Consider the following 13,723-nt stretch of genomic DNA (forward strand, 5'->3'; position numbering starts at 1 on the left):
TGCAAAAGTAGTCTACAAGCACGTGGATTGTGTAGTAAAAACCGTCAAAAAGTTAAATGTGGAACAAACGTTGTACATTTCTCATAATAAAAGTTCTCCATCTTGGCTACCAAGCAGAAAGACAGGAACCACCAAAGAATTGTGAGACAGTATGAAAGAGGAAGAACTGTCAGCATGACTCGAATCATGTCATCAGAGAAATGCTTTTTTGTCTGTTAAGCCACTTCAAACTGCTCTACAAATCATTCAAGAACTAATCTTGTGTCTACACTTAACAGACAACTTAGCAAATAACCAATTTTACATTCTTTTATCCTTAGGTACTTTGTTACTAGTAACTCGTAACAACAACAATTATAACAAGGTGGTTGCTGAAAATCCGTTAGATAAAAACATGGCGTATCTTGGCATGCTGTGCAGAGTGTCCTTACAATATATGAGGAAACTATACAAGTGGAGTGTAAAGGAAGACGTGGCAGACGCAGGAAACCTCCTACAGCAGATGAACAGTATCTGAAAGTGGTGTCCTTAAGAAAGATGAAAAAGTCAAGTAAATACCTAACAAAGAACCTGAGAGATGCATTGAGCTCTTTGGATGAACCATCTACTGTTTGCCACATCAGAAATATTCTCAGTTGAAGGGAGGTTGTGAAGAAGCCATTCGTAAGGAAGGGAAATAAGTGGACAAGGTTGAGGTATTCCACATTACACTAGATGAACTGCTTTTAGCTTTTAGCTTGGCCACCGGGTGTCTCAGAATTCCTTCTTAACCTTGGTGGCTTCTTTCAACTTCAGTGTCCACTGTCTGGTTTGGAATTACCATCACGACAGGTACCAACTACATTACAGCCACAACTCTGTCCAGCCACCTCAATAAAGGAGATGCACGAGGTTTAGACTCCATGTCCCCAGGCCTTTGGAATACTTTATGGAGTTCTGCTGGAGGTAGGAATTGAGGATACCGACATAAGGGGCCCCTGCCAGAACACACTCGGGTTCAGATCAGGCAGGCCATTCCATGTCGCACGTTCAGGTCTCACTGCCATTGCACACATGGGAAGCTGGAGATGGGACCACCCTAGACTGGCACCAAACACAAAATGCAGCCAATCCCTATGAGGCCTCCTGTGGATGGTGAGCCCATAGTAAGGCAGGGCAATGTCAGCTGTTCACCCGACGCTCTCCTTTGTGCTCCCTCCAGTTCCCTCCCTGGACAAACTGGTCTTTTGATTTGTACTTTTTCATATCAAGCAACTCTTTCTTTGTCTGGCCCCTCACCAAATTTTCCTTGGAAAACCCTACCAGAGGCATAAGGCCCAACATCACTGCGTCTGGATCACTGGGATACAAAACATCCTCCACCACAATAAGGTGGTGATTCATGGAGGGGATTAATTGGGGGCACGTACTAACAAACATATTTTATTACCTTTGTCAAACAGCTTACCAGTATATTAGTCTCCCCAAGTCTGCCTTACTGATCAAGACACAAGAATATTACACTCTAAAAAGTGTATTTCAGCAGTAGTTGAAGTTATGTAAAGTTCAGAGTCAGTTTCATTAAGATTTCTGCTTTAGTGGAGCCAGTCTAAATTTGTGGAGTATATCAACTTGTTATTACGTGTTGTTCCCTCAGTACACATGTAACCTGCTATTCTCATTAGAGTCAACCTGCATCAATTAGGTTTCTCCTGACGCAGTGCATCTGATGTCATGACGTCTCCGCCTTCTCCAGAATTTTCTACTTGCGGTTGAGAACAACAATTTGAGAGGCACTTGGCTGCAGGCAGGACCTCGTGAACAATTTGGTCAATAAGGTAACGAAGATATTACTTTTTCCATAGTCCTTGAAGGTAAGTCAAATGTAGAACACATATTTTAATATATTAGATATAAAAATATTCCAACTGTATTGTTAAGTTTGTTAAGTGTTTAGTAAACTGACCTGACCAAACCGCTATCATTCAGCCCTGCTAACATTAGCGAAATGTCAGACCTGTTGGTAGTTTGTGCTTGGACATGTAGGTTAAGTTAGTAGTTTTCCGGCGGTACTCTCTTGTTTTAATATCGTAACGCTAGCTTAAAGTTGTGTATTCATGCAGTGTGTCGGTGTTGGCTTACTGTTAGTTATTCATTAGCATTAGCACATTATAGCGGCAAGCTGGGCCGCGGTTCTCTTCAGAATACGTTACTTCGGGCGCGCGCATTTATACACGAGTGGTTGTTCGCAGTATGCCTGTCGGCGCGAATAGTTCACGCGGTCACGGCCACGGGTGATGTAGGAGGTAAAGTTTAGCTGTGGTGGCTCCAGGAAGCATGCATTTACTGCCGCTTGCATTGCTTTCAATGTACATAACGTTAAGAAGGCGAGGAGAAAGGGTGCGTGCAGCGCTCGTACACGCACGGATCAGCCGTGTGAGAGGGAGATGGTGTGCGGCAGAAAATCAAAATTAGAAATCATAGAAGAAAGTATTACGCTATTGAACACAGAAAATACAGCCATCAGATTTCTTGTAGACCTAGCACACTTCTGGTCTGTGTCTGAATACATATATAAGTACATAGATGCAGATGAACACTGTAAACATGATGAAAGATCGACAGACTAACTCGAACATATCTTTAATCTTTAGGACTTTGGGTAGCGCTTCCTTTCCTTCCTGTCAACCTCTCCAGAGGGGTGTCTGCTGATGGCAGAAAGATTACATCACCTCTGGTTGGAACCCTGGACAGTGCCACAACCTTTGGCTTGGTGTCCAATGTGATGCCCCATCGCCACCTTCTGACCTAACTTCTTCTCAGCTCTGTGACTACTTCAAGAGGGGCATTCCTGTGTGGAGGCGTGCCAGGCAGCTCGTTTTACCTGTGAACTTGCGTACTTTCAGTTTATCAACAACAAAGGTATGCAAGTTCAAAATAGTAATGTCTCATTTAAACTTAATTCAGTTTTACACTGAACAGGAATCGGCTTTATATATAAAACAATTGCAAAAAAAAAAAATGTACCTATGGGCATTTGGGTTTTGTTTTTAAACTTTTGTTTTGAACTTATCCCTTTAAAATCTAATTAGAGAGGGCTGGCTACATTTGATGAATACATTTTGTGTTTAAATGATTCGCTTTGTGTTGGGCAATGTGGCAAAAAGCTGAGATGAGATCCAGTCTCATATCACCATATTGATATATTGTAATATTGCCCAACTCTCCCTCTGTGTTTTCTCAAATTATTTATATACACCCAGTAAAGCGTGTCTCTTTGTTCCTCCAGTGCTATGCTTCATGTGGAGATGCAAGGACTGTGGGACAACATTAACAAAAAGATCTGAATTGCTCAAACACTACAAACTGATTCATAGGCATTACGGACGAGGCCACTCATATCCATGCACTTATTTAAATTGTGCATGTAGGTTCAAGACTTGGAACGCCCTACTGAGCCATCTATCAAGAAATCACCCTGCCCAACAAGCAGTCTCCAAAGCTGCGTCCACATTCACTTGCCATATTTGTGGCCATAATCAACTCTCCACAGAAAGAGAATATTTTCAACATATCTATCAGCATCTTAAAAATAAGGAGACTGTAACATGTGTGTTCCAAAACTGTGAATATAAAACCAATGTCTATGAGAACTTCAAAAGTCATAAATACAGAAAACACTCTGGTACAGTGAACACATTTAAGCCTGGAATAAGTTCTGTTGATGAATCTTTTGCCAGTGTTGCCAGTGATATTTCAGATGTGGAAATTATAGAGAGTGATGTAAATTTAAATTCTGCTTTTGACAATGGGTATTCTGAAAACTTAGAGAAGGATATTGAGCTTAAAATTGCTTCAGTGCTCCTTAAGTTGGAACACATCTTTCTTGTGTCTAATGCAGCTGTAGATGAGCTTTTGCAGGAGTTAAACTATTTGATTGGTTCTGTTTCTGTGGCGATTACCCAAAAGACTATTAGCCAAGTATTACAAGACAACGGATGCCAATTTGACCAGTCAGTTGTTGAAAAGCTAGCCAGTGTACTCTGTGAGACAAACCCTGTAAAAAAAGCAATTGGAGATAAAGGTCCACTTTCCAGTCCTTGGAGACGAAAAGCATACTATAAGAGCCACTTTAAAGTAGTGGAACCAGTGGAATATATACTTGACCGAAAAAATAACAAGTCATTCCAATATATTTCAATTTTAAAGTCTTTGCAGCATATTCTTGACTGCCAGACAATCTTGGATCAGGCTGTTAATTTGAATACTGTAGATAATCAGCCTCAAAAAACTTATGTGCACTACAAAACTATCTTCGATGGTGACTTCTTCCATGAAAATGGACTGTTGTCCAAGCAGGAAAGCATTTCATTGATATTATACATTGATGAATTCGAAATATGTAATCCCCTTGGTACATCACGGAGGAAGCATAAAATTTGTGGATTGTACTGGGTTTTGGGTAATTTGCCACCAGGCTGTAATTCTGCTTTAACCTCAATCTATTTGGCTGCTTTAATCAAAAGTAATGATCTGAAGTGCTATGGGTATGAGAAAGTGTTAAAACCTGTAATTAATGATCTTGTAATTTTGGAACAGAGTGGGATATTTCTGTCAAAGTTGGGCAGAACAGTAAAAGGCACTGTTCAGTGTGTTGTTGCCGACAACCTTGGTGCACACAGTATTGCTGGATTCTTTGAAAATTTCTCAGGGACATACGTATGTAGATTTTGCACTGCAGAAACATCAGAGTTCCAGACTATTGAAGTCAGAAGTGAAGTCTTTACTTTAAGAACAAAAGACATTCATGCAGATCATTTACGAATTATCGAGGAAAACAAATGGCCCAGTTATTATGGTGTGAAATCAAAGTGTATTTTGTCAAAGCACCTCTCACATTTTGATGTTACCACTGGGTTTCCACCTGATGTTGTACATGATCTTTTTGAGGGAATTGTTCCTTTTGAACTTGCGCTTTGCCTCAATTTGTTAATCAAAAAAAAGTATTTCACATTATGTACATTGAATGAAGCAATATCATCTTTCAACTTTAAGTGGGCTGACAAAACAAATCGACCTAATCCTGTGGCTCTCAGTTTTGCATCCAAAAAAAGTGTAGGAGGGAATGCACACGAGAACTGGAGTCTTATCAGATTTTTGCCTTTGTTCGTTGGGCAGAGTGTACCCTGTGAGGAGCCTGCTTGGCACATCTTAACAGACTTGAAGGACATTGTTGATCTTGTTGTCAGTCCTGTTCATACTGAGGACTCCATTGCATATCTTGGTTTTAAGATCTCCGAGCACAGAATCAAGTTTCAAGAGGTTTTCCCAGATGTTAATCTTAAACCAAAGCACCACTACTTGGAACATTATCCATACTTGATCCGTAAGTTTGGGCCACTGGTTGCACTATGGACTATGCGATTCGAAGCAAAGCATAGTTTTTTTAAAAGAGTTGCAAGGAACATCAGATGCTTCAAAAATGTACTTCTTTCCCTTTCACAGAGACATCAGTATCAGATTGCATATCATTTGCATGCAATTAGCTTTGCCAAACCCCCACTGGAAGTAACAGATGTTTCCACTGTTCACATTGATGTTCTTAACAAGGACATCTCAAATGCACTGAGACAGAAGTCTCCAGATATGGACAATGTGTGCTTGGCTAAAAGTGTAGCATATAATGGAATAATCTACAAGTGTGGGATGATCTTGATCCACGGCTCACTGGGAGGACTGCCAGAGTTTGGTGAAATCATCCAAATGGTGATACTGCAGGACAAACTAATCTTCATTCTGAAAAAGCTTAGCGGATGGTATATGGAACACTACAGAGCTTATGATCTCAAAACATCACCAAGCAAAGAAGTGGAACTTGTTGAGCCACAAGAACTGCATGATACCTACCCACTGGCAGACTACAATATTAGAGGGATGCGTCTTGTCACCTTGAAAAGATATGTCCATGTTTAAATGGTGAGGCCTCAAAATATGATAAAGTATTTTCTTAAGTGGGAAAACAAAACCCAGACCCATACAATACTAATGTGTTCTCAGAACATATTTATTTTATACTGCAAGCCAAAGTGGTGTGATGATGTCATTGGCAATTCATCAGTTATGTCATTTTTTTTAATGCAGGTCGCTGGATTCCAGTCAGTGAATGCTAATCCTATGCTCTCCCCCCTTCTGCTTCTCTTCTCTTTTTCTTCTTTCCTCTCCTTATTGTCTCCTATATTCTCCTCACCTCCTCTCCTTCTCTCTTCTCTTCAATGTCTCCCATATTCTCGCCATCTCTCTTCTCCTCCCTTCTCCTCTTCGGTTTGCCTTCTCTCCTCGCTGCCTCAGCTGATCTCCACCTCTCCTCTTCATTTTCTCCTCCCCTTTCCTCCTCTCTTTGCCTTCTCTCTTTTCCTCTAGTTTGACATTAAATTCTCCTAATTGGAAATGTCAGTGGTTTACATGTTGATCCTCACTAACTGTGCTTGTGCTTTGTTCTCAGACCACCATGGCTGGTTCAACACCTGCAAGACTGAAGGTGATTTTAGGAGAGAACAACATTGAAAAGCTGACTCTTCCAAATGGCATCCCAGAGTCACTTGAAGACCTTCTCAGCACGATAAAGACTACCTTTGGGTTAAAAGGTAACTTCAGACTGCAATACATGGACCAAGACTTTGGCAACGACTTCTTTAATCTGAATTCTACCACCGAACTTCGGAATTTGGGGACAATCAAAGTGATCCACCAGCAAACAAATCCACCTTTGATCAGTGCCGATCAGTCCACTTCATCTCTGTCTCTTTCATTTGAGTCTGATGACGGTATTTCGGTGGCATCAAATGACACAATTATCCTCTCATCCCCTGAATCTATGTCATCTCGAACACAACAGTGGCCAGAAGACTTTGCAATTCCCCAATTTTCATATGACACAGAGCTACAGCTAGAGAGGGGGAATACTGAGTACCGTGTGAGCCAAAAAATGTTGACTTTAAGCGCCCGAATGCTGTCTGATATCCTGAAAAGAGTTGCAGAAGAAATTTACCGTTACAAGGCCTATCCAGAGGATGCACATTTCTGCGCAGCTGCAGAGGCCCTTATCAAAAAGCACCCATGTTTGAAAGAACCTGGATCATTCAATGGCTGCTACGGTTGGAAACAACGACTGAAGTACAAAATGGCAAACTACAGGACCCAGCTCAAATTACAGGGGTGTCCAGAGCTGTGTGTAAACTCACTGAAATCTAAAGCTACTACAGATGCTTTCCCTGCTAAAAAAGTGAAGAAGCCAAAACGTTCTGAAGCTAACTTTTATCCATCCTTTCCTACTGGTGAGACTCTGGACAGCATGGAAAAAGTGAGACTAGAACTTCTGACAGAGATCGGGATAAGGGACAATGAAAGGGTCATCGCAGACAAAATGGCTAACACGTTTGCCTACAGACGACATGAGGTGGTAAACCAAGAACCAAGCATTCAGGAACTGAAGGACAGATGGCCTGCACTCTTCACACAGAAAGAGGTAAGAATGGAACTGAAGTGATCGAAGTCTGTATGCTTCGGGATTTATTGCAGTTAACTTTCATGAATCGGTCATAACTTGATTTGGTTGAGATTTTATAACACTGAACTTAATGAAAGAATTTACATTTTGAATTCCCATATATGTTGTACTTTTTGGGATATAGACATTTTGGCATACAATCAGTTTCAGCATTTTGTTCCATAATACAATATCTACTGTCATTTGTGTTTTGTTTTTAGATAAATACAGAGTTCCAGAGGCTCATGGCTGTTCCTCTTGAGTGGAAGTTCATGGCCCAGTTAGACATGCACTCAAGTCAGCTGATCAAAGTCATACGTGCCAAAGGAGGAGCAACACGCCAAAAGATTGCGAACATCTTGGACACATTGGACCAGGTAAATCTGTACCATCAAACAAGATGCTTCGTAACTAAGAGGGCTGTCAAAATATATCTGAATCCAAAAAAATATATATATATTTAACTGAATCTTTCATAAAGACAATATGGGCAGGCCAATGCTAATCATGGCTTTCATATGCATGAATGTTTTTAGCGACTCCACTGAACTCATCCCCTTTTCTTTCTGTAATGAATCTCTGGGCTTGTGAATTACTGTTTTTAAATAAAGTACATGTAAGTTAAGCAATAAGAGTAAGGATGTCTGTCTTATGAAATTTAGAGTTTAAAATTACTCAACATTTGTTGTTCTAGACTGTGGACATTAATCATCGGAGGGAATGTGTGCTGAAAGCCCTCACCATCTTCCTGGGAGAAGATGCAGATGGCCTGATCAAGGAATACCTTGATCAGGCCATCTGCATCTTCCTGGGAGAAGATGCAGATGGCCTGATCAAGGAATACCTTGTAAGTTTCAACAGTTTGTCAGCACATCTTGTCAAAGGGACACAAAAAAGTTAACTGTTAGAACAAACATAACACGTGAACCCTAGTTGGATTGCTGACATGTATTTATTATCATGACCATATTGGACATTATGTAATTCCCAGCAACAACACATTACATATCGGATTGACTTTGTTTTAAGTAAGACGGGCTTACTTGATTATTTAAGTTCAAAGGAATAGTTTGACATGTTGAGAAATCTTATCTTTCTTGCTTACAATTTGATTAGAGTCAGATTGATACACCTCTCTCTGCTGTTTCTGGTGTGTGATGACACCCAGCCAAGAAATAGCCCAGCACATAACACATATTGGTACATCACCCAAACACTTAATCACAGTAAGAAGTGAGGCTAATGATGATTTGTGTTTGTGTCTTGTACCCCTCTGTAGGACTGTGGAGCAGATGATGTTCAGAGGGACCTGGAGGAGGTCACCATGGCAGTGTATGTGATTCGGAAGGAGGGGGAGGGACTGCAGGAGCCACCTGAAGACATTGGCATTGTCATTGAGGGTGTGGAAGTGTTGCATGAACTAACTTCAGTTGCCTCAGCTTGTGCCCTGCTTCTAGGTTTGATCTATGCACTCAACCTAGCTTATCCAAAACCCTTTCGCTTCACTTTTGAAGTGCTCCAAAAAATCTTCATGCAGCTTGATCAGCACAAGATGTCCCCCAAAGTCCAAAATCTGTATATCAAACTTCAAAGCTCCCAGTAATGGCACAGAACAATGACCAACAAATGGCCCTGTGCCATAATGCGAAGGAACAACTGTGTTTGGACATATAGCATGTAAAATATGTAGTCTCTTTTGGATGTTGGGCCTTTTTTATGCTCCAAGAGACCTCAAACCCCAATTTAATGTGCTTTTATGGTATTTTTATTTATTTTTTAATTTTTTTTCAGACATATTTGCCTTCGTTTCAAGGGAAAGGTTGCATTTCAGGTTTGATGTGCTCAGTTATACAACAAACTGTTGTGACATTCTAAAACTCTAGAGGAGTGTTTATATTTTTTCATCCCCATTGGTCAGCTACACTGTTCAGATATTTATTCATTGGCTATAGCTGAAGAGAAGTTTCTGTATACTCTTGGGGCACTTTTTCATAGTTGACACTGTATGTGTTAAGATTGATATTTGTGTAATACTGTGTTGCACTTTACACTTTGTTGACAACTTTGTGGTCCTACTAAGCATTACTTGCATTTTGTGCATATGTGTTTCAAAAAGGACAAATGTGTAATGTATTTGACCAAAAGCTGTGTTGGTTGCCATAAAGGTAATACTTTATTACATTTATACAATAAAGCATTTAAAAAAAAAAAAACATTGGATTTTGAATTTTTGAAAAATATTTTCAGGCAACTTAAAATTTTGATTTAAGCTTTATTATACAAACTAAAATTTCATTTTAGAGTCACTACAAAAAGTAATTTACACTAAACCACATTATTAGGTTAGCAAAGAGCAATATTTTACTTTTGGGTTATGCAAATTATTGGGTTGGAAAAACTGAAAACTTTAAGTTGAAATGTCTTAATTTTAAGTTGGATTAATGCAAAATGTTTATTTGACAGCAATTAATTTATTAAGTACATGTAACTTAAATCAGTTGTGTTAATTTAATGTATTAACTTAATTTCAAAGAACTTAATTAAATTTGGTGTTACCAATTGAAATAATTCAATTAAGTTGGTTCAACTATTTTCTTTTTTCAGTGTATCACTTGTCTCTTGAAAACGAATAACTGTGTTTTCTAGTGATCCCTTTAAGAACAGTTTCAAAAAAGTCGAAACACTTCCAACTAGCTTTGACATCTTAACATCTCTGGTAGTGCTGCATTCTGCACCTGACAGTGAGGCTCTCCACCTTTACACTGCTGGATCAAATGAAACTCAAAAAGGAAATATCCATCCATGTGATTCACTCTTACTATAAGACCACAAAAGAGATGAGAGTGAAATATAGTTTCATTCGATTGATCCCTCACAGACGTTGGTTACATTGAATCTCATCTTTTTACAGCTAATATTTAAGATTAATTTAGATTCTACATGTTGGAATTATGTTACAAAATATCAAAACTACATTGGCTGTTTTCTAAAGGTCAGGCCTACACTGAACTCCATTATGACGTTTTATACATGAACTTTTGGCATTAAGAACTTTATTTTTTTTAAACATATTATGGGGCTCATTGTCAATAGATTTGCCATGCTTTATGCTTGAACTGAAGTGCCTCTTGCCCACACTGTCATGATACAAGGTTCTGAAACTCATTAGATTTTCAAAGCCAAAAATACATCTGACAGATTTAGAAACCAAGTGTGGGCAAAGCTTGTGAAACCTGGTTTATGTTTCCTGTGCTGGCAGAGCATTACTTCCTCCATTTCATGACCTTTAACTACAGAAAGGCAATGATGTAGCAGAAGTGTGCTCATGTGAGATTTCCTCACTTAAACCAAGCATATACCCAGGAGTATAACAATGGAAATGCACATGATGCATAAGTCATTCAAAAAAAGCCCTTGTTGCAACATAAGGGAGTGTTAATTTCGGTAAAAAGGGCTTAGTAAATTGCACGTATCAGTGTGAGTTTCTGTGTTTCATCAGGCCAGTTAGAGCCACTGGCAATACAGCTGCAACATTAGTGGGTCAGTGTGCCATCAGCCCATTCATCAGCACTTCTTCCTCTCTTCCCTCTGCCTCCATCTCCCCTCTGACTCACCATCAGTCCGCCATTCCCTCGCTACCTACCGCTCACTCCCTCTCCCGCTCGCTTAAGTTGGTGAAGAGTGCATATGCAGAGTGTTTTAAAGCTCATGAATGAATTCCTTTAGACAATTCCAAACTAAGTGTGTAGAGGAACTTTGCTAATAAGGTGCATTTTATAAATGCAGCAAGTATTTGAGAGATAGAAAATTAGACAGTCAAGAAAAGTCGAGATTCTCGAGATTTGTGGCAAAACTAAGATAAAACTAAAAACAGAAACTTTTTTGAGTTGTGACCATGTGTTGGAAGCATTCTCAGTAGTTCAGCCAAATAAAAAATAGGTAGTTAAAAGTGTTCACGGTCATGCCTATAGTGACCTCAGAAACTAGTTGATGACACAGTGATCATCAGTCTTCTTGTGGGGGAGAAGTCAGGCCATGGGCAGGTTGTAGAAGATTTTGTGGCTTGGTGTGATGAGTCCTTCCTTTAACTGAATGTGTCAAAAGCTAAAGACACGATTATTGATTTTAGCAAGTCCTCTTATAGCTCATCACTTACTATTATTAAAACAGCTGATACTGGGATTGCGGAGAGTTATAAGTATTTAGGTGTGGTGGTGCTTAGGTGGTGCTTTACCATAACCTGTGTTTTGAAGCTCATGCTGATGCCACTACTAACAAAGTTCAGCAAAGACTGTTCTTTTTAAGGAAAATGAGATCCTTTAATGTCTCATCTGAGATGTTGTCTTTGTTTTACAGAAGTTGTATTGAATCCATTATGTCTTTTTGTATCGCTGCCTGGTTCGGTAACCTGACGGTGAAGAATAAGAATCGCTTGGGACTTCTGGTAAAAACTGCTAAAAAAATTTCAGGGTGCTGGCTAGACAGACTTTCAACCATTTATAACAAACATGTGCTGAGGAAGGCTCGTTCTATTGTTAATTGTTTGAACCATCCACTTCACAGTGAGTTTGACTTGTTGCCCTCTGGCCACCGTTTTAGAGTACCTGTGAGGAAGACCAAAAGACTCCAGGCTTCTTTTATCCCTACTGCAACCCATCTCCTTAATGGCAAATAATTGTCTTGTGGCTTTTTATTATTGTTATTATTATTATTAATATTATTGTTTTGTTTACTCTTATTGTTGCCTTGCTGCTAAACTAATTTCCCCTTGTGGGACAACAAAGAATTTGAATTGAACTTGAATTGAAATAGTTGGTTGGCTAGTTGATTTCAACCGCTGCTGGGTGAAATTATATTTTACAGAGGAATTCATGGTTCTTAAGGATTTATATCATCATCACCAAAATTTGTATTTATTTGCCAGTAAAAGATTTTGAAATTTCCAAAAACCTTCTGATTGTATTTATTATATCGTAGAATCATATAAATTATTTCTGCTTTGGAATTCTGTTAAAACAATACACGGAACTCCCGATAATGTGGGCCACTCTCGTTCATGTTGTGCTGTTTTTACTCCTTTAGCTTCGTCTCTGCTACACAAAAGATAGGGGTCATAATATACTTCTTTGTAGTAAAGTCAAAATGAGTGTTATAAACAATGGAAACTTTCAATTTTAGTGATTGGCTTGCTTCTTGTATATGCATTTTGATTTTTTTTATGTTGTTTTCAAACTACTTCCTCTTTGTGGTTAGCACTGTCTCATTCCCTTTCATGTTCAGGAGAACCACTCAACATTGTAACTACAGTGTGAACACTGTGAAAAATGATTGACATCCTGATATCTTATTCTTTCTTTCTTATTTATCACACTTAAATGTTTCAGATCGTATAACAAATTTTTATTATTAGACATAGATAACCCAAGTAAATACAAATTACAGTTTTAAAATTATGATTTTATTTATTAAAGAAAGAAAAGTTATAGGTCTTAGGTCATGAAAGCATCTCAGTCTGATTTAAGTCGGGACTTTGACAAGGCCACTCCAAAACCTTTTTGAGCCAATTAGATGTAGTCATGCTGGTGTGTTTTGGATAATCTTTCTGCTGCATATCCCAAGTGAGTTTGTGCTTCAGAAGAAGCACTAATAGTCAGACGTTCTCCTTCAGGATTTTCTGGTAGAGAGCAGAATTCACTGTTTCAAGTCGCCCAGGTCCTGAAACAGTAAAGCAGTCCATAGTACTACCACCAACCTGTTTGACTCTTGCTATGATGGTCTTATGAAGTGGTGTGTTAGTTTTACCCCAAATGTAACAGGACTCTTCCATAGATGTTGTTTTTACCAAGTCTCTTTCTTATTGTTGAATCATGAACTCTGACCTTAACTGAGGCAAGTGAGGCCTTCAGTTTTTTAATGCTGTTCTGTTTTGTTTTTGTTTTGTTTTTTTCTATTTGGCTCTCACTGTGGTTCGCTGGAGTCCCAAAACCTTATAAATGGCTTCACAACCCTTTCCAGATTGAGATATATCAATGACATCTTAGCTGATGTGTTTCTTTTTGAGATCTTTCAGCCTACTTCAAATTGTCAGGCAGCCTCTGTATAAGTGATTTCTTAATTCAACAGATCTGGCAGTAACCAGGCCTGGGTTTGGCTAGAGAAATTGAACTCAGCTTTTTTTGATGAAACATTTAAGTATGA

At 39.1% G+C, this 13,723-nt stretch overlaps 1 protein-coding gene across 1 annotated transcript; it reads left to right on the top strand.

Annotated features, from left to right (window-relative positions):
- Window positions 1–1,740: 1,740 nt before the first annotated feature.
- On the top strand, window positions 1,741–9,128 carry LOC308383939 (uncharacterized protein; the record flags this gene model as incomplete). The annotated part of the gene is made up of 5 exons (XM_080862197.1): window positions 1,741–2,901; window positions 6,482–7,504; window positions 7,747–7,902; window positions 8,220–8,372; window positions 8,805–9,128. Exons 2-5 carry the CDS (start codon window positions 6,488–6,490, stop codon window positions 9,126–9,128), a joined length of 1,650 nt encoding a protein of 549 aa, XP_080718323.1. The 5' UTR covers window positions 1,741–2,901; window positions 6,482–6,487.
- Between the last annotated feature and the right edge of the window lie 4,595 nt (window positions 9,129–13,723).

This window comes from Rhamphochromis sp. 'chilingali', assembly GCF_963969265.1.
Source record: "Rhamphochromis sp. 'chilingali' genome assembly, chromosome: 17".
Lineage (NCBI taxonomy): Eukaryota > Metazoa > Chordata > Actinopteri > Cichliformes > Cichlidae > Rhamphochromis > Rhamphochromis sp. 'chilingali'.